General features: G+C 41.5%; 1 protein-coding gene and 1 long non-coding RNA gene across 5 annotated transcripts in view; one reads left to right on the plus strand and one right to left on the minus strand.

The window, feature by feature from the left end:
- Positions 1 to 1,703: 1,703 nt before the first annotated feature.
- klhdc8a (kelch domain containing 8A) overlaps positions 1,704 to 21,899 on the minus strand; it is a 33,569-nt gene continuing 13,373 nt past the window's right edge. The window contains exons 2-6 of the mRNA XM_042090314.1: positions 8,596 to 9,083; positions 8,031 to 8,195; positions 7,337 to 7,555; positions 4,639 to 4,740; positions 1,704 to 3,315 (exon numbers count right to left, since the gene is read on the minus strand). Coding sequence (XP_041946248.1) covers positions 3,113 to 3,315; positions 4,639 to 4,740; positions 7,337 to 7,555; positions 8,031 to 8,195; positions 8,596 to 8,980 — 1,074 coding nt within the window. The 5' untranslated portion in view covers positions 8,981 to 9,083 and the 3' untranslated portion in view covers positions 1,704 to 3,112. The remainder of the gene's footprint in view (positions 3,316 to 4,638; positions 4,741 to 7,336; positions 7,556 to 8,030; positions 8,196 to 8,595; positions 9,084 to 21,899) is intronic.
- On the plus strand, positions 14,774 to 21,695 carry LOC121707620. 4 transcript variants are annotated; one of them, XR_006031356.1, is made up of 6 exons: positions 14,774 to 15,126; positions 16,313 to 16,393; positions 16,697 to 16,729; positions 17,736 to 17,873; positions 18,906 to 19,170; positions 21,360 to 21,695. It is a non-coding gene; the product is annotated as an uncharacterized LOC121707620 (long non-coding RNA). The 4 variants fall into 4 exon arrangements; XR_006031358.1 differs by lacking the exons at positions 16,313 to 16,393; positions 16,697 to 16,729; positions 17,736 to 17,873 and having other exon boundaries at positions 21,360 to 21,666; XR_006031355.1 differs by lacking the exons at positions 14,774 to 15,126; positions 16,313 to 16,393; positions 16,697 to 16,729 and having other exon boundaries at positions 16,798 to 17,873; positions 21,360 to 21,667.

The following is a 21,899-nucleotide window of genomic DNA, read 5'->3' on the forward strand; positions in this document are numbered from 1 at the left end:
ATAGTGCCCCCTAGTGACAGGTCCTATATATACATTCAGATCCTGTAAGTGGAGGCACTGTACAATCATGAGGCAGTGGAATGAGGAGAAATATGAAACCCCTGGAATATCAGAGTGATTAGATCAGCATGAAACTAGTGCATCATGCAGTTTATAGATTGCAGATTATACAGAGGAGGGAAAGGAAATGTTTGGGAATATGTCTCAAATGTTAATTTTTGTGGTTTGGGGAAACCTTTCAGACAATACAGAATACAGTGATTTATGTGCAATTCACATGTATGGCTGATTAAAAAAATGTTTGTAATCCAGGTGACTCCATGGTAGTCTAAGAGGGCTAAAATAAACAATGGAATAATGTTTTTGTCTTGTTCAGAGAGTTTTACTTTTAAATGCAAAAGCTACTGTTAGATAACACATTTTTGGAACAGTTCTCTTGAGTGTTGTCAGAGATCTCTACCTGCTCTGTTCTCCCCTGCTGAGCTTCCTTTCTTAAACTGCTTACAAAATGTTTCAAAGGTTTCCCCTGTTGCACTGTTTATTCATGCAGCAAGTACAAATGAATAGTGAATAGTGTGTAGCTTTGACACCTACTGTATGAAAGGATACATTCCTGAGAGGCAAATATAATCACAGATGCCTTTACAGTTTATGTAATAGAGGAGTGGAGCTATGGCCATATTATTACTTCTTGCTATTTTAAACTCACAAAGTTACAGCACGAGTTGACACTAGGAACTTGTTTCCTATACCTATGAGGTTACCTGGCAGGTTTAAACTCACTAATATGCTGCAATCTTACACTTAGCCATATCACCTGGTGCGGTCTAAGCCTGCAAAAAACGCTGATGATGTCTCTCTACAGTACATATCACTGATGCGGAGGAGATGGAAGCAAAGAACTCCAAGAAATAAACTCCTGCACCCTGTCCTCCCAGAATGAATGGCACAGCATTGGTAACAGTTTCATTACATTGTATTACTTTCTATGACATTGCAGAAGCAGTATAAAGTAGCAGTCACCACTATCGGAGTAAAGTGAGGCACCTCACCTCTGAAGAGGACTGTGGCAGTCCTCAACACAGATGGAGCTGCATGACAAAAAGTGTGTTTGCTCCTTGGCTAACCAGCAGAGGAGAGAAAAATCAATACGGATGTATCACCCCCAGGCTCCTGGCACGGGCTCAGCGAGACAGCGGGCGTCTGACACGGGCAAGGGGAAACAGAAAGGATGAGAACGCCCTTATCAAGACATATAGGCTCTGTCACAGGACGGACGCTTATGCTAACGGATGACGCACCCACAACCTTTCTGATAATCACACATGAAGGTCAAAACATGGTACTGTGCATAGAAGCAACCATATTAAGACACAAGATACTATCTGACATTGTTTATGTTGAGATGACAGAGTGCATGATAGAGTCTTATGTCCCAAATATAGTAGCTGAGAGTAGTTGTTAGTGGAAAGAGATTTCAGAAATTATTTGCATTATTTTCTACATTACAAATGACCAAGTCTTATGATTGGAAAATACTAACATGGGCAACATTACATTATTGGAGGAATCTGTTCATTCCAAATCCAAATTCTCTCAGGCTTATCTTCATATTTACATTTTGACTGTTTTACAATGAGAGTCAAGCATGAGCCACACATAGTCACACATGTATTTCTTCAGAAAATGTTTAATTGGTTGACATTAAAACCACAGGTGCTAGTGAGGGGGGTGTACCTGCTCCAAGACCATGGTGGTAATTATGGCTTTTTTACTGCACGTCCTTGACACATGCTACAGAATCGTTAAAAAGACCATAACAAAGACCAGCTATTCATACATTAAACAATAACAAGGACAATTATATCCCTCCTCCTCTGCATTACTTCTATGCAAGTATTAGGTATAGCCCTATGACAATGCCATATCAAAATGGTACTGCAACAGTGTATTGCACAAACTGCCCTTCCGACATACTATTTCCTAAAAAACATCATAAACATTATACTGTATTGTCCTAATTATCTGACAGCAATGCAAATTGCACAACTTAACTAAAAAAGTAAAATGGGTATTTTGTTTCATTAAACATGCAATCCACAATGCCAGAGCATAAATTCTATTGACTAAGTCATGACATAAGCATGCTGTGTTTTGCTCTTGATGGCCTTTTGGTGGTGCAGTTTCCAAAGATATCTAATTCTATACATTAGATTTAACACAGCTAAAAATATCATGTCTAGCAATATGCAATCACCCTGGGGATACTGCATCATTTATATTATATCCTCCTTACTATTATTTTTTGCTTTGAACTACGACAAAAATGTTTACTACATACCAGAAATTGTTGTGCTCTTAACCAAGAGCATGGTTGTGCTCTTAACGTTGAAACCCCAAGGGTGGCATGAGATAAAAACGCTGTATTAGACTGCATTTATTTAGTATCTGAATTTCAGTTTCATGAGAGAATAAATGTCAGCCAGTTATTCACTGTGTCTGTCAAATGGCACTTTAACTGTTGTTGTAAAAATACAATTTGTTTATGGCATTTCTCTGCTGAATGACCTTCACCTCCCATTATTATCTCCACTGTTTAAACACACACTTATCCACAATGGTTTGCTGATAAATGACATAAAACTTAAGTGCATTCTGCTACAAGAATACTGACACCAGCGCAGTCTTCACAAGGTGCACATTGTGAAAGCTGAAAAGTTAACACATTTAAAGACACTTTGCACTGAATGCATCCTGTATTCCTGAATAAGTGAGTTATCTACAGAGAAAACCAGCTCCTCAAATAATGTAAAAATCTGCATATGTGAATGGATTACTATTTACAGTCTTGTTTATAGTATGTACTGATAGTCATGACTTTTTTATGCTGTGGGGACACGGTCTGATGTGATTGTAGTTTTGCCAGTCTTTGGCTATTGGTTAAGGCTTCCTACTGCTCAAATTTGACAGCTACGTTCCATACGGCTACAGCTTGCAACCGGTTCTCACAAGTGAGCCTGCAGATGGCGCTGAAGGTCTGACTGTGCTGTGAAAGCGTGGCCTGTAGGGGGAGCTAACGCTTTGAAAATATTATACTGCAATTTTGTGTGTGCTACAGGCACTCCTTCTCCTTTATATACAGCACCTCATGAGCTGGGCTGGGAATCTGATTGACGCCGCCCACTACAAACAGGCGATCGCGGATGACAATGAAGGATGCCGAGCAACGGGGAGAGGCCATCGGAGCGATAGGCTCCCATTTCTTCTTCTGTGGATGGAATGCTTCGGCCGTGTCCAGGACGGAGGGCTGGTGGCCTGGGGGGAGGGGGGGTGGGGGTGTTAATTAATCGGTTGCAACTCTGCTGCTCTGCTGTCTGAACAGAATCAAAAAGAACATTCAGCCTTTTATATCTCTCCACCACTCCAGGGCAATTTCACAATAGATGACTTGATGAGGACCCATGAGGACTCCCAGAAATGTATTGTCAGAGGAATGAATGTGCCAAAATTAAAATATGGCCAATGATACATTTTGTTTTACTCTGACATACCCTCTAATCTTAAATTATCCACAAACATGATGGAATTTGGTGAGTAGGTAATTTGCTGATTTTGTCCATTCACAATCCTTCACAATTCATTGCCTATTTCATTAAAAGTACTTTTATCAATCTGTGGGCCAGTTTCAGAATGAACAAATATTTCAACAAGTACTTGTAGCTTCCACTTACAAAGGGACATAGTCACGTCCATTACCTACCTAGCTTTCACACACAACCATGACCCCAGCGGTGTGGAATAAATGAATGTGATGAATATGTATTCATTTATGCAGGGTGGGAAGAATTGTCAGAGGAAACTGAATATCATCCCACCATCTCATTATAATATACAAAAAATGCACTTTACATTTAGCTCCACGAAGTCATTCCAAGAACCGCCTGTCCTTCCTGGAGATATATGACCTGTTAGTATAATGGATTTTCTTCAAAATACCTTTAACATTTCTCTCTGGTTCTTAATAACAGAGCTATCCTATTCCTATAGCTATGGGCAAATTGGGTTTCTGCGCTCCCATTTATAAAGAGTCATTGTGAATGGCATATTCAATTTAGGTGAAATTCCCTCCCCTAATTCACTGCTTAAGTCTTGAAAAATAATCTGAAGAGATTTCAGTATAAAAGAGGAGCCCTTTGATAGGTCCTCTGAGGTCCTGTTTCTATTAGTCTGTATGGTAAACAGAACCTTTAGCTATTCTTCTGGTGCGTGGTCCATCTAAACCCCCCTTTCAACATGGTATGGTCATAGAAATGATGTCCACAATTCAAATTGAACTGTTCAACTGCTCATACAAGCTAGTTGTTTGAATTGCTGTCATCTTGGATAATTAGAGCATTATTCAAATGCAGAACCATTTGAGCTTTGCAGGGTCAAACATGACTTCAATTATTAATGACCTTAATGGATTTCTTTGTTTCATAAATCACAATAGTCATTCCCATACAGACCTATTTCTTCCATGGCTGTCACCAGACATATGCTGTAGTAAACCTCTGGCTATGCCAGGCTAAGATCCATCCATGTGACAAGGATGCTGTACGTAATTTGCTTCAGTGCTAGCAAGATATGTTTACATACCTAGACCACCTGCTACAACCATCCTGCCGCCTAAGATGGCAGCTGCAAAATCTGCTCGTTTGGTCTTCAAGGGAACAGTGTTGTCCGGTTTCAGCCACGACCCTGGAACAGAGTCAGGACAAAAAACAGGAATGGGTGGAAGAAAGGGATTTCTTTTAGTTGTAATTTGATTGACCCACTGTGTTACCTTAACTGTAATAGAATTCTACATCCATTTACATGCTTGCTGCCTCTCAAACAATTACAGAAAGCCCCCTTCTTGCAACATGTTTTGTTAGTCCTGTAAAAAAAGAAACATGGCCATATACTGTATGTATAATAGATTTAGCAGGAGTTTCTTTCTAATCCATTAGAGCATAACATAGTTTGCCAGAGAAAATGTCATTTCACAGCTTCCCAGAGCTGTCAGCTTGAGCTACCTTAGATCTGCTTGTAAATAGAAAAAAACAGGGACTAATCTAACACTTTTCACATGAAATAACAACAACAGTTTCATGAAGTGGAAAAGCCATAATCTGCTGGCTGTTTGAGATCATGGTGCTCTTAGGATGTGGGAAAAGGATGTTGGCAGGATTGTCTCCCTTCAAACAAACCCTATTAGTTAAGCCAATGCCAATGTTCGGGCGGGGGATGAGTGCGATTGGTAAACCATCCGGTTGGAACAGTTTAATTGGCTCTATGAGTCAGAACTTTGCCCCCCCCCCACTCACACACACACACACACTCCTGCTCTGTGCTACACCGAGGTGGAAGATTCAATTTTTCATTTACATTTCCTGTTGTGTCTGCTTGCCTGCTGACAGGGCAGTGGAAATCCTCTGGAGTTTTAATAACTGGGCCAGAGCCAGAGAGAGAGGGGGGCTTTTCTATCTCACACTCTTCCTGGCTGAGATTCGGATCTGCACTATTTGGCAGAACGACACCAAGAAGACAGAGAGAGAGAGAGAGAGAGAGAGAGAGAGAGAGAGAGAGAGAGAGAGAGAGAGAGAGAGAGAAAGAGAGAGACATAAGAGACAAAGAGACAGGCAGAGTAAGAGAATTATAGAAAACGCTTTATATTAAGTGTTGAGTTCCTAATGGATAATTTTGATTCTGCAACAACAGTATTTGGTATGGGCTACACATTAGTGCATTACAGTGTGAGGAGCTGCAGATGGTGTCTGATCTTGCTTTCTCCTTGTGCTGAAGCAGTCAAAAGAGCTTCAAACAATCCGAAAAAAGGCAAATTCTCTCCAAGCTGTCACTCCCCTAGGAGCAGAGTCTTGAAAGCGATAGTAAAAAAATTAGCCGCTGATTGGCAGGTATTCCATACAGAAACACTGCCGTTATCAAACCCTCACATCTAAATAGAGATGAGGTGGCATAATTAAAATGGCAGGGAATAAAAAGGAGCAGACACAGAGCCGTCCCGCAGCACAAGGGGGATTTCACCCGGGTGGTCTGCCAGTGTGCCAGTCCGATGGCTAGCTGGCAGCCTGAGCAGATGGCACCGTTGATATAAAAGGAATAATAGATAACTCGCTTCTTTAAATACCATCTGATAATATACTCATGATTTCCCTGACAATGTGGCGGTGGAGCTGGAAGGGGGTAGGGGGGGGGGGGGGCGGCTGTAGGGGGGTGGGGGTTAGGTGTGCAGAGAGGCGAGGACTGTCTGTCACCCCAAGGCGAAGTAAAGGGAGCACAGACCTTTAGACTTTAAGAGTCCCTTTTGTGTGCGGCTGTTCGTAGTCCTGGCACTGACTGACAGAGTCTGCCTGAATAGAGTAACGTACGCGAGGAGAGAAAGAAAAAAAGAGGGATGAAAGATTCATATTATTTTCACAGCTGCACCATGACACCTGCGTGTCAAGATGTCCTCTCATCACCCTCCCTCTCAGCAGGTTAAATATATCTTCCATTTTCTCCCGCGCCCAAACGCCATCAGTGGAAATCGCATTTTGGAGCGGAGGAACCTGCCACGTGAATTGCCATGGTACTACCTTGCCAGAAATCAATAACTCATCCGAGGGATTATCAGACCTTATCTAATTTTTCTAATGCTATATTGACATCAAGATATTCCAGATGGGCATTTCTTAATGCATCTCATTATTCCAACTTCAGTGCAAACATTTCATTTCATTTGGTGAGCTCAGGCTGCCAGAAGCCTGAAGCATGGACATGGTGACACTGGCAGACTGTGACTAACGTGTGGCTTTGGATGCACATTTGGCAGATTAAGTGGACCGTCTGTGGACTGCCTTCTTTGATAGCGGAGAGTATGTGTAGTTAAAAATGGAGAAGACGAGTCCAAATACTGAGACAGATGTGCTGAATAAAAATGCCTTCACGAAAGGATTCTACCACAACTTGTCTCATAAAATAAACAGTCCTAAAGTCGTTGTCAAGGCGATATCTCATATCTCAGTATGGATCATTCTCAAATTAGCCCAATAGCAGAGATGCCACCCACAGATAAACTATCCACAGATATACTACGTCAATGTTAAACTTTACATATTACATACACACATATAATATTTAATGGATATTAGAAACTACTAATAAGAAAGATATGATAATATAAGACTTATGAACTGTAAATATTTCCAATGTAACTGGTGTGGTATAGTATATTGTATATGTTTTGCACATTCCATGAACCTATACACCATATTAAATTGTTTGATATGTGAACACTAGAAGTTGTGCTCACCCTCACTGGGGCTGTATATGTTGACGTTGTTGGTGAACTTGGAGCGCTGGTGCATGCCCCCCTGCCTCAGCCCCCCGAGCCAGCAGAGGCGGCCGCTGGCGTCCCACAGCACGCCTGAGTACGACCTCTTACAGGGCAGAGCGGGCAGGATGCTCCACACGCGGCTCTCCATATCAAACACCTCAAAGGCTTTGAGTGAGCGTTTACACTGGCGGCCGCCTGTATGGGGAAGTCAAGTCATCTGCGGTTGTTAGGGGGTCTTACATAAGACTCATGTGACACTCTCATGCTATGTGTACATTACTGCATTCCACACTTGCTATATCTGTCTGTGCACTTGTCTGTTGTCCATGTCAGAACATTTTCTGTGCATATGCACTAGCATGGCATGGCGCTTACGTAAGAACCACATCAGCAGTCATATACAATGAATTCTGTAAGAAGGCATGAATATTTCATGCAGAACACATGTTCCCCAGCTCACATCTTTTTATGGGCAGCTAACAAAACTCTGGAGATGCACACACACTGACGTTCACCATAAAAATTTCAAAAGCTCATTAAATGGAGTGAAACATCAAAAAAGGTGATATTCAAAAGGCTGCAGCACATAGTAAGCATCCCATTCACAGTGAAATGATATTTGCTATGGCAGCTGACAACATGGCCCCTTTGACGGTAATGCCAAACCTACCTGCTACGTAGAGCTTGGAGCCATGCAGGTTGATGTTGGCATCATAGCGAGGGGTGGGCATCGGCGGCAACAGGGCCCACATGTCCTTCCTTGGGTCATACTGCTGTAGGATGCTCCGGGGCAACAGGTCAGAACCCATTCCACCGACCGCAAATGCCCTGCCATCTGGGCACACACAGACAGGGACATAATACACACACACACACACACACACACACACAAACACCAATGCACAATCATACACACACACACACACACACACACACACACACACACACACAGACACACAGACACACAGAGGATATGAAATAATGAAAGTAAAAAATGAAAGGTTTCTTCTCTTAATATTTATGATTTATGTTTCTGACCTGATGACTCGTTGCTTTCGTTTGATGTTATGAAACATTGCCCACTAACTGCATTTTAAAACTAGGGTCTATGGTGACGCTAATGGAATATTACAATAAGCATCTGCAGCTTTCAAAACATGCTGAACCCCGTCACTGATGTTGCCCTTGAATAAAACAGCATTTCAGACAGCAAAACATTTGTGGACAGATTTTACCTTTGACGGTGACAGCCACGCCCATGATGGCCTCCTTCAGTGAGCTCCTCTTCATCCATTTCCCGTCGTCCGTGTTGTACACCTCCACTGCCTTCAGGGGGCGCTGGTCTCTCCCCACGCCTCCCACCACCAGCAGTTGCTTGCCCAGCGTGACCACGCCGGCCCCAGCCCTGGCCAGTGGTATGGGGGGCAGGCTCACCCACTGGTCCACCTCGGGCGAGTAGAGCTCCAGGGTGCTGGAGGGGCGCCCGGCCGCATCGCACCCCCCCAGAACGTACAGCTGCCCGCCGACCTCCGCCAGGGAGTGGTAGACGCGCCCGCTGGACAGACGCGCCAGGCTCTGCCAGCGGAACTCCTGGGCTGAGGGCACGGTCATGTCCAACATCGCCTCCTGCAGGCCAGCGGGAGCGGTGCCAGTCCTTTCCTCAGTCACCAAGCTGGCTGGTCCGTTCGAGAGCGCAGCAGGAGTACAGAACTTCTACAGAGTCCTACAGCAAGAAATACAATACAATAGAAAACTATCTTAATGATTTCACAGCAGTTTCTTTGCAATTTTTTAACTATGCTTCAGAATAATTAATAAATAAATATGAATAAATCCCTTCATTTTTCTCTGGAGGAAAAGCATCCTGCAAAATAATATGAAATTCCTTTCAGCCTTTTTCAAAGCATAGGTCAGATTTACTGAGTCTGTTTGTTTCATAATTACCTCATAAATCAGTAACACATCCCAATAATTTACATATTTGGAGTGCTTATGACTCAGTGTTCAAAGGCCAGTGAGGCATAACATCAGGGCCTTGATTTTCAGACATGAATTATATTGCTCTATGTTTACCAAATCTTTTTCTTTTTTTTCCAGAATATCTGACCACATACTTTCACTTGTTTTTGTTATGGGTAATATGTATGTATGGCCCCTTGTGTGTCTATATGTGTGTGTGCGTGTGTGTGCGTGCGTGCGTGCGTGTGTGTGTGTGTATATATGTGCATGTGTTTGTAACTGACAGAAGCGCAGAGGCTGCAACACCACGGGCTCATTTGACGCGATTAATTTTGCACGGCTGCTCTCGGGCGGTCCACTTTGGCTGCTCACACAATTAGCTTGAAGTGGGCTGTTATATAGTGCGGCTTTACATCCATCTGTAGCTAAGCAACAGGCCTTCCCCTCCTCCACCTCCTGGAAGCCTCCGTTCCTCTCCCTCCCTCACTCCCTCTCCCTCACGCTCACTGGGACCTCTGTGAGAAGCAGCAGCAGCAGCCGCCAACGAGGACCATGGGTAAATGTTACGCGTTCTGGTAAACATTGTGTCAGCTGCATCCGGCTTATTATCACACTGATGCCAGACCTGTTCTCTTAACCCCTGGTGTCTCACAGAACATATACTAGGCCTTGCCAGAGATCAGTGTAAAAGGCTGGATGTCCATATAGAGCTTCACTGGGATGACAAAATACAGTCATCTGATGGCTTGAAGATCATTTCTTCAAATCGTTTGAGCATCTACTTACTGCCCTATGGTGGCTAAGCGGGTAGGCCATGCAATCTGCAAATGTTTTATCCACTGGACAGCCTGGACTATATATAGAGAGAATTTTACATTACATGAATGATGAGCTCTCTGGACACCTCTCTCGGTGCTTCACACATTACGGCTCTTAATTGTGGTGAGACGGTGATTTTTGCCGGCTTGTTAAAAGAGAGAGAGATGTTCCGGCTGCCTGGCTATAGTATATGGAGATTGCCGAAAGTGGTGGGAGTTTCATCAGGCTCAATCATGCCATAAATGAACTCACTCCTCCCCGGTTTCGGCAGACGTCCCCTGCGTAATATCCACACTCCCGCCTTCTCCCTCTCACTTCCATTACACACGAGCTTTTAATCGGCTCCACAATTAGAGTCCTCCTCAGCGAATGGATTATGTCTGTAATGAATGACATTTTAAATGAGGGATTCGGGCGTGCTAAAAACGTGGGTACGCAGACACCGGGCGAAAGACCCAAGAGGATAGCCTCGTCCCTTGTCTTCTTAAGAGTTAAAAGCTACGGAAATGCAATGAGAAATACATTCTTCCTCAGGGTATACCTTGTGAATAAGCACAGAGAATGGAATTCAAATGGGTGTCTTGCAAGATACTTACATCAAACAAGCTGCTCCCATCTGGTTAAAGTTCTAACAATGCCTGAAAAAAGTTGGATGGAAGTATGAGTAGTACAAATGCTCATTGCATTTAGCAGGGCATGTAGAATGCATCCTATGGGGGTCTCCTGCAAAACAATGTCTAGGGCTCCAGGAAGGCTAAGGTCAAAGATGGATGCAAATATCCTTTCCCCTTTGGGTAGATCCATATTCACCATTGGTATACACGCAAAGCAGAACAGTCTGTACAAATCTTGGCAATATGGTGACAACAAAATCAGAAGCTCACTTGATTGCTGGATTGGTAACTCGTAACTGTTTACTTGGTCTGATCACAAACTGGCCGTACAGCCAAGGATATGGGAAAAGGCACAAAGCAGATGATTCTGAGTTCGGTATCAAGCTGCCAGTTTGCCTCCTGTCTCTGTGTGAAAGCCTCCATAAGACTTGTTTCTCAGGCATGGGCTTGTTCAGATGCCAACAACAAACCATCACCTTGAGGGGCTTATTTCCCTTGATATCTGCATGTGAAAAAATAGCTATCATCACTGTGAGTGTGTATGTGGTTTTGTGTTGTAGTAAAGCTCACCATGTCACAATTTCATAAGAAAATGCATAATTCGACAAAATGTTAGAGTTGATATTGAGTACTGTTGCCTTGGAAAGACAACACCATATACCGTATTTTCTTCCATCCTGACAGGCTGCTATTGCATCATAGTGAAAGCTCTAGGCTCTGCTATGGAAATGCACTCGGAATCAGGCTCCACAATTCAGGGGAATAGCCTACTCTGCAGTAAAGAGCAGAGACCGCTTCACCTGCACCTCTGTCTTGAGTGCTTCTATCGACCCTGTCAAGCAATTCAACCTTTTCACCTATGTGAGTGAGCCTGAGCAAAGGACCTTCCATCAAAGCCTCCACACGGCTAATGCAGTTTCCCGAACAGTCAAACTGATATCTGGCCAAAACAAGTCTCAGTGGCAGAAAAGAAACAGGATCGGCTAAGGTAAGGGTGAACTACACAAGTTAAGTCCTGAAGGCTTACACAAATGTAATGAACAAATGCAGTGGAATTGGATGCCATGGACGTATGTTGCAAGCTCCCTATTTGTTATTAACTAACTTTGGGGAACCAGGGCACGGTTGCTATAGAAACAATGATGCATCCTCCAGGAGAGGGGAGGGCATTCCTGGCCTTGTCTCTCTTAGTTTTTTAAATAATGGATTACAAAATAAATAAGCCTTGCTGTCTCAGATTCCTTTGACCCCGTGCAGGCGTTCTCTCATTAGCGGAGCGGGATTGCTTTCTCTTGGCATGTCTTGCCAGGCACTTTAATTGCAATCTGTAACCAATTGGTTGCGCCATGACTTTTTTTTTAATTAACTGCTTGAACAGCTTGGGATCCACAGCAGGCCCATGAGTGCCCACCGAAGTCATCTCCAATCAGCAAGCATTCCTTTCAAAACTTTTAATTGGCAGCTATGTTTCTTTTTTTGTCTTCCTCTCTGCCTTCCATAACTAAAGACCACTTCAGACTAAATGTAATCCTAAAACGGTGTTATTATCCACGTTTATCTTCCAGCAGGCTTTACTTGCATGCACTGGCTAAAACGTTGTGATCATATCCTGCTTGGTGGGATTTACAAAGGCATAATATAAAATCATTCATAGACTTACATTTAATTAGCTTGCCTGTATTCAAATGGGTGCCTACTCTTAAATCTGCCTGAGAGCATCTCTGCATGAGAACAATTACACCAGGTGAGGGTTTTTGCGCTACTTTTTAGGCATATCCGCCGGCACAAAATTATTTTTTTCCCCCCTCTGAATATTAACAGCAGACTGGGACACACATGCGTCTGCACTGTGTACACGGTGCTCAGAGCCCTGTGGAATGTCAAAATATTTCCAGTCCTGCTTTCTCTCACTTTGTACTCAAGATTGCCCAGACAGCCTTATCTGGTCAGCTCGGTTCTTGTAAGCCATGCTTTACAGAGTCTCTGCTTTGCCTCACCGCTCCTCTGAGTTGCTTGTAGCGCTGAATATGATGTGCTGCTGAGGAAATATTAGTGTATAGGGGGGATCATGAGCACAAAGGTGGCTTGCACGTTGGTCTGTGCAGAAGCAACCCTCACTCCCTTGTGTTATCTTCTCAGAACCTTTACTTTTACAGTCTGTCCACGCTGTCTCTAAGTGTACCTATTAAGGTCAGATTTGTTGGATGACCATAATTATTAGTAGGTGCTGTATTAGTGAGGTGAGGACAAGTATGATAAGAAATTAATGGAATCATAACAAACATGTCGATGCATATAAAATGTCCAGTGTCCTTCTGACATGTTTTTTTTTACCTGCTCATCTGTAAAGCAGTTTAAACTGATATTTTTGAGTGCTATATAAATTGGCCTCACTTTGCTGCTCTATACCCTAAGTAGTTATAGTGTACTTTCCAACTTTGGCGTGTTTGGATAAAAGTTTTTAATTGAATTGAGTAATACATTTGTCCACTATATATGGATAGACTGAGTCAATGTTAAGTAAATGTATAGTTGTTTTGAGTATGCTAACTGAATTGCAGAAATTCAGTCTACATACACATGAAGCAAGAGAAAGGGATGAGATCTGTCTATTAATAACAAATGTAATTCATTTTTTGTATTCATTTATCTGACTATTTGATTGTAGCATGCATTAAGCAGATTGGTCAACCCTATCTTAATGTACATCAGAGTAGAGATACCGTGTATCATGTATCTCAAGTCAAGTATTGTGGGACTCAACTGTGAGTGGTCAAATGCAAGTATGTTTGCATTTGTGCTTTTGAGGTTCAACATCTTTCAGTTCCCCTTTCCTTCTGCAGACAGACATGTTTCCTTTAGACATTATGTTAAGCCTCACACAAAAGGGAGCCTATCCTGGAACATTGCAGAAGATCCAAAACAATTCTTCAGCAACAAGGCAGAAGAGATAAATCCTGTGGAAGAAGGATCTATTGGGCATTGAGTGCTGGACTGAGGTGAATTTTTCCTGACCACGACTTGGTGTGAAATGGTCCCAGAATACAACAGAGACATACTGAAAGAGACAGATACTGAAATGTAATTCTTTACACCTCTTAAGTACAAGGTTTGTAACACATCTGTACAATGTTTGTAACAGCTTTGGCTGATACCTTGGCTGTACCTTGGATGTCAGCTACAGAAACCTCTCTTACGTCACATTAAACAAGAGCAGTCAGGTGACTCCAGACACTCACCTCTACAGTATTTGAGTGGACTCTCGCACACATACACACACACACGCACACTCACATACACACACACACACACACACACACACACACACACACACACACACACACACACACACACACAGATGAACATGATTCGGAAGATTGAGGGTAAAAATGTATCTATGGCACAGTTTGAGCTCACACCATTTGGCCTGATTATGTCAGAGAGCTGTCATACATAATAACATTTACCCAAGATATGACATTATGCCCCTGAAATGAAGTGGGAGGACTTGAAGTCAAGCCATTGGGAATATATCTAGGATGAAATGTTTTTCTCTCGATGCAACATTCTTCAAAAGTGTGTGTACAGTATATCCACCAATAATTACAATATAATGTGATGACATGCTTGACTACATATTGCTTATACATCCATACTCCTTTCAGATCAGTCGGGCAATGCATTGGATCCTACTGCAAAGCAGTCCCAAAGGGGACATCCTGGTCAACACACCGACAGACTAATGTAAGATGGTGCTCTGCTTCTATTCCATGACCCAGTTCAACTTGATGCCCACACTGTTGTTGGCTCAACCTAAGATTTATGTGGGAGAGCAGCTCTTGTTCAAATCACAGTTGGAGACAAAATAGCATACACCAGTAAAGTGGGAATAACTGCACCTTTTTCTCTGCATCAAACCTCTGCTTTTTTTCGCCATGCAGTTAAGTAGGCAGAACTTCAAGCACTGCATTAACACTTTGCTTTACTCAGCTTAAAAGGGCCCTGCTCTGTCTCTCCAACCCAGTCTCACGTCTGAACGTGTCACTGTCACGTTAATTAATCTATTGGGACGTGTTGTGTAACACGTTTCCTTGTTAAAAAACGTGTTGAGCAGGACGTAATTATCGTGTTACTATCACGTTGTATTTCGCTTTCAGCCAGAACCACGTCATCTGTCAAAAAAGCCCGACCCAAAATGGCGAGAATGTTATTTGATGCTTTTGACGTGCAGTTTCATACTCTTAAGCCTGCTTTGAGTTGTGGGTTAGAAGGAGCCACCTTCTAGCTAGCAGTTTTAGAAGGCTGAACCCCAGAATCCAGAAACAAGAACCGAGCAGGGACGGAGAAAAAAGAAGAATCCAAATGGGAAATGAGGTGAGCCTTGCTACTGCCGCTAGCATGATCATTTTGCTAGCAATTGAGCAAAACATTTTAAAGTTGATTTAACATGAAATAGTAGCCTATGCATGGGCAATACTGTGAATTCAGAGTAGGCTTGCACAACTTATAATTTAGCTAACGTGCATGATGTAATGTTACGTTAATCTGTAAAACAGCTGTTGTCTGTGTAAATTAACATTGTAGCCTAATATTGTTAGTGTGGGCTACAGCTAACAGCTGGGAGGTAGCCTATCAGCCAGGCATGTATAATCGATAATCATGATGAACGTGAATAGATTTTGTTGCGAAAACGCGCATTGTTTTAGGCCACATATCAGCTATAAAACAATTGTATTCTGATACAGCAGTTCTCCAGATGTTAGATATTCACTTATATTATAATATAATTTTGTATTTCTTTAACCTGATTAAGAGAGGGGTTTAATTCAATAGAGAATTGCAATGTTTGTAGCCCATAATATTAGAGAGATTAGGCTAGATTTAGATTAGATTCAACTTTATTGTAATTTAAAAGAGTAGGCTACAGGTACAGAGCCAATGAAATGCAGTTGACATCCAACCAGAAGTGCAAAGAAGCAGTTATGTAGACGATCAAGATTAATTATGTACAACAGTTAGATAAATAGGCAAGTTTTCCAGATGACATGTGTACAGTGACAGAAATAGCCTATACAGTGAATATGGAATGTGTGTCTAGCCTACAACAAAACAAATTGATAATAATACATAAATAATACATAATAATGATAATAATAGCAGTAATTACAGTAGGCCACTCGCACTGTTGTTGGTGACGTGTCTGTTTCCTATTATTCCATGCCACTCTCCTACTGTCTCCTTTACTGCCCTGCGCCACTTGCCTACTGTCCAGCACAACTCGTCTACCATCTCCTATGCTGACCCACGCCACTCACCTACTGTTTCCTAACTGTCCAATGCCACAAACTGTAACATTAAGCTGACACAATCTTGCTGCACGGTTACTTATCTGCATGCAATCACTATTGCCAGCTGTTATGAGTAAACATTATATTGGGACACCAATATATTTCTGATTTCTGATTCACGGGCAGTGTATTTGCTACTGAAGAAAAGGAGAACACATAGTAATTGTTCTTGGATTGAGATTTAGAGTAAGGTTTCTATTGATCTTTTTCAGATAAGGCCTCTTCATTTTCATCTGTGAAGGATCTACATGGACTTGGTCTGGATAGCCTTTCCTGTTTTGATGAGCCAGTCGGTATGTATTTGACATTCTTTAGGATAAAAGGAGCCATATGTTATCAAAAATTCTACACCCATATGTAGAAAAGCTTTGTTGCTGTTTGTTATTGTTGTTGTTGAAAACTACGTTGAATGCAAAGAGATGCATATGTCCCTTGGGAGGAGAGGGATGTGGATGATTGAATTGTCCAACAGACATAAAAATATGACTGTGTATGATTGTGTTTGTGTCTGTATATGATTTTTTTGTACTTGTTGCATTTTAAGCATGCTTATATACTTTACGCCATGTCTAAATTGTCTTTATTGCCACTTGCAGGGTCTATAGGAGAAACCCTATATGAGCCCCAGGGTGAGTAGTGTATAATTACTTTATCCCAAGATTGATTTTCGTAGAAAGGTGTTCAAACCAAAATCAAACCAAAATCATAGATAGATAGATAGATTTATTATTTGTCCTTTCGGAAAATTGTTCTGCGCCATACAGTAGACAGTTAGACAAGACTGAATACAAGACGGAATTCCCCTCACCCCAACCGCCCCCACCCTACCACACTCCCACACATACACAACATCAGGGCAGAAGGCACAGACCCCACTACACATTTATAGAATGATAAAGTGCAGTTGTGCATACTGTGATAGTCCAGCTGGAAAGAAAGTGCATGGTCCTGCAGGTAACGTCTTGTTCATCAATGTAATGCTAGTTGGAATGAATTACCTACTGGCTCAATTTGTTTGGAAAGAAGGTAGCCTGAACCTCCCTGATGGCAACACCTCATATGCCTGGTGTATGGGATGTGACATATCTCTATTATTTGCATGACCTTTCTTCAACACCCTTCTTTCACAGGTCGTAGCAATACTGTCTGGTTTTTGCCCCTCAACCTTGCTGGCCATGTTAACTATCTTGCTCAGTTTGGTTTTTTTTGGTCACTGACAAAGAGAAATACCAGGTAACACAACAAAAAAGTAGCATGCTCTTCACAAATGAATGATAGAAAAGTAATATATCTCTATCCACTCTAAATTGTCTTAGTTTGCACATAAAATGCAGCCTCTGCAGCCCCTTTTTATAGATGGTGTTGGTATTACTGTCCCATTGCAACTTATTATCTATTATTGTGCCTAAGTACTTGTACTCGACTACAATCACAACATCCTCACCATTTTTAACCATACACTGGGGGGGCTGGCTCCCAGTTCTGTACTGTAGTCTATTATTATTTGCTTTGTTTTCTGTATATTTAGAAGATGACAGCTGGACCTACACCATTTCGCGAATTGATCCACCCAGGCCCTGTAGTTGGTCTCCTCGCTATTCTGTATTAACCCCACTATTGCTGTGTCATCTGCAGATTTTATGAGGTATGTAAACGTTCGAAAAACGCAGAAGAGCCCCGTATAAGAGCCCCAGTGTGATAGGCTGGTTGCTGTCATGTGACACACGCCACCACAAGAAAGCGGAAACACATTGTAGAGCCGTGTGGGGTAAGGTAAGTTAAACTACGTAAATTTAGTAAATAATAATTATAACAAATAGTTGTTTTTTGTTGTTTTGAACAAAATATAGAGATACTTATCCTGACCAAAACTCCTTCATGCTGTAAAACAGCTAGAATCACGCGAAATCAGTGCAATTTCTTAGTCAATGTCTTATAAGTGTAAAAGACGTGGAGAAATAGCCTACGTAATAATTAGCTAAATAAATCATTGTTCACTACACGTTATGGTTAAATTATTGAAATGAATGCGATGGTGATACAATCCTGCTTTTCAATTAGTTGACATGGTGTTTGACATTAAATTATAATGAGGTCAGTTTCATGTAATAAGCTATTTGTTTCTTTGGGTCTGGTTAATTGAAATTAGCAATTTCTTAGTACAATTCAATGTCTTATAATGGTAAAAGACGTGGACAAATACATGATAATTAGCCAAATAAATCGTTGTTCACGACACGTTATGGTTAAATTATTGGAATGAGTGTGATGGTGATACAATCCTGCTTTTCAATTAGTTGAGATGGTGTTTGACATTAAATTATAAGCAGGTCAGTTTCACGTAATAAGCTATTTGTTTCTTTGGGTCTGGGTAATTCATGTGACAAAAAATTCTGTTATAGGCTACTACTGTTTTTCTGAAAAACAAAGCAGTACAACATTTCTATCTCCAAAATAATGCATTGTACGCTTGTGTGTACTACGTAGTGCATGCAGCTTTCAATGTCCAAAGTAGCCTATACTGATTTTCCTGCATAAGAACTACAAATACTCCTCCAAAACTACAGTGTTGACACTTGAAGTTGTGGAGTTACATTTTAGTAGCCTATTCTATAATAGCATAAATACCCACATCGGTTTTACCTTTGTCCCACCTGTATACAACATATGTCTATGAATTGCAGTAGTGATCAAATGAAAAAGGAAAGAAAGGTGTCCTGATGTGTTGTTTAGGGATGGTCCTGCAATGTTTTCTCGACATATCTTTATGTCTTTTTTTTCTCCCCTCTACTTATGTTTTCACAGATCCTTGCTCCTGATATCCCGATGTATGGGTTGCACTTCATTATATGACTCCAACAGAACACTCACAGAAAGGAGAGTAGTATCAAACTACAAGACAGCCAGCATGTAAGCAAGGCCTTGTTTGTCCTTGTTTGGCTACTCATTTGTCTACTTCCTGAAGAGGCTGAAGCATGCTGGCCTCCTTGCTTCCATTAACAGCTGTGTTATGGAGTGCATCCTCACATCATGGTCTACTGCAGCGGTGGATACAGAGGACAATTGGCAGGTATTTTACGTCACTTTTACATTACTTTTACTGTGATTTTGCTAGATATGGTTGTCGCTGTGCTAAATATAGGCCCATATTGTAGATCGAGAAACGCATTGTACAGCTGATACATCTTGGGCTATACTATTAAGGGACAGCTGTATTGACCACCTAAATCATATATTTTCTGAAAGCCTATAGCCTCTAGATGTCAATTAATATACATTAAGACATGTCCCACCTTCCTACTGACTTTGGTGCATCATAAGGCGTACATAGGCCCATAATGTAGATCAAGAAACACATTGTACAGCTGATACATCTAGGGCTATAATATTAAGGGACAGCTGAATTGACCACCTACACCATATATTTTCTGAAAGCCTATAGCCTATAGATGTCAATTAATATATATTAAGACATGTCCCACCTTCCTACTGACTTTGACATATCATAAGGCGTATATAGGCCTATATTGTAGATCGAGAAACGCATTGTACAGCTGATACATCTTGGGCTATAATATTAAGGGACAGCTGAATTGACCACCTAAACCATATATTTTCTGAAAGCCTATAGCCTCTAGATGTCAATTAATATACATTAAGACATGCCCCACCTTCCTACTGACTTTGGTGCATCATAAGGCGTACATAGGCCTATATTGTAGATCGAGAAACCGATTGTACAACTGATACATCTTGGGCTATAATATTAAGGGACAGCTGAATTGACCACCTAAACCATATATTTTCTGAAAGCCTATAACCTCTAGATATCAATTAATATACATTAAGACATGTCACACCTTCCTACTGACTTTGACATATCATAAGGCGTACATAGGCTCATATTGTAGATCGAGAAACGCATTGTACAGCGGATACATCTTGGGCTATACTATTAAGGGACAGCTGTATTGACCACCTAAATCATATATTTTCTGAAAGCCTATAGCCTCTAGATGTCAATTAATATACATTAAGACATGTCCCACCTTCCTACTGACTTTGGTGCATCATAAGGCGTACATAGGCCCATAATGTAGATCAAGAAACACATTGTACAGCTGATACATCTAGGGCTATAATATTAAGGGACAGCTGAATTGACCACCTAAACCATATATTTTCTGAAAGCCTATAACCTCTAGACGTCAATTAATATACATTAAGACATGTCCCACCTTCCTACTGACTTTGACATATCATAAGGCGTACATAGGCCCATTTTGTAGATCGAGAAACGCATTGTACAGCTGATACATCTTGGGCTATAATATTAAGGGACAGCTGAATTGACCCCCTAAACCATATATTTTCTGAAAGCCTATAGCCTCTAGATGTCAATTAAAATATATTAAGACATGTCCCACCTTCCTACTGACTTTGGTGCATCATAAGGCGTATATAGGCCTATATTGTAGATCGAGAAACCGATTGTACAACTGATATATCTTGGGCTATACTATTAAGGGACAGCTGAATTGACCACCTAAACAATATATTTTCTGAAAGCCTATAGCCTCTAGATGTCAATTAATATACATTAAGACATGTCCCACCTTCCTACTGACTTTGGTGCATCATACGGCGTTTGCAGGAAGGTGGACCATGTGCTAATGTATGTTAACTCACATGTATAAGTGACAAGCTTTAAGAAAATATATGCTTTGCATGGCTAAAATTGCTTTACCTTTATGTTGGAGCTCAAAATCATATGCCCCATTCATTCGCCAATTTACAAAATAGTGTGATGTATACATTTATGTCCTCCAAAGTTTGCAGGAAGGTGGGCCATGTGCTAGTGTATTAAGGGACAGCTGAATTGACCACCTAAACCACATATTTTCTGAAAACCCATAGCCTCTAGATGTCAATTAATATTAATTAAGACATTTCCCACCTTCCTACTTACTCTGGCATATGATAAAGCATACATAGGCCCATATTGTAGGTCGAGAAACAAATTGTTCAGTTGATACAATTTGGCGTACACTATTAAGGGACAGCTGATTCAACCACCTAAACCATACTAGGACTTGGCCCACCCTCCTTAAATACTTTGGCACACTATTTGAAAGGCATAGACCTGCATTTTATAAGTGGACTTTATAGTCATCAGTATGTTTGAACATGTCAAGAGATACACTGAGATTGTAGTTTCTTTCTTTGTACACTTGTTTTATTTCTATTTCTAATTTCCAGGTTGTCAGCTGTTTGGTTATCCCCAAAGCAGAAAGACATGCCAGGAAGGAGCAAGGCAAAGCCCGGGGATTTTTCTGCAGCTGTTCCTGCCCGTTATAGAAGGACTGCTCCTGAGAATAGATGGGTGTCTACATCGTTTTGCAAAATGGGTCTTCTACACATGATGTTTGTCAAGCACTGCTCATTGACTGGCCAGGGGTCCTCTGTATTGTGACCACTGGTCAAAGGCGCCACATGACTGTCTCAAAGTCCTCTACATCATTCCGGTGATGGGACTTCTGGCCTAGTCTGACAGGATGGGTCTTGTGTTACTGTGACCAGACGGCTCAACAATGCATCATTCTCATCCATGCCCTTATCGCCTCAAGACTGGAGTACAGCATTCTCTATGGTCTTGAAAAATATTACTGTCTTTATTATTATTATTATTATTATTATTATTATTATTATTATTACAGGTCTCTCTGCACCCGAACCAGCAGGTTCAGAGGAAGCTTCTTTTCTGTGGCTGTCACCCGACTGGACTGTAGCTCTGTATCC

The sequence above is a fragment of the Alosa sapidissima genome, chromosome 4 (assembly GCF_018492685.1).
Source record: "Alosa sapidissima isolate fAloSap1 chromosome 4, fAloSap1.pri, whole genome shotgun sequence".
Lineage (NCBI taxonomy): Eukaryota > Metazoa > Chordata > Actinopteri > Clupeiformes > Clupeidae > Alosa > Alosa sapidissima.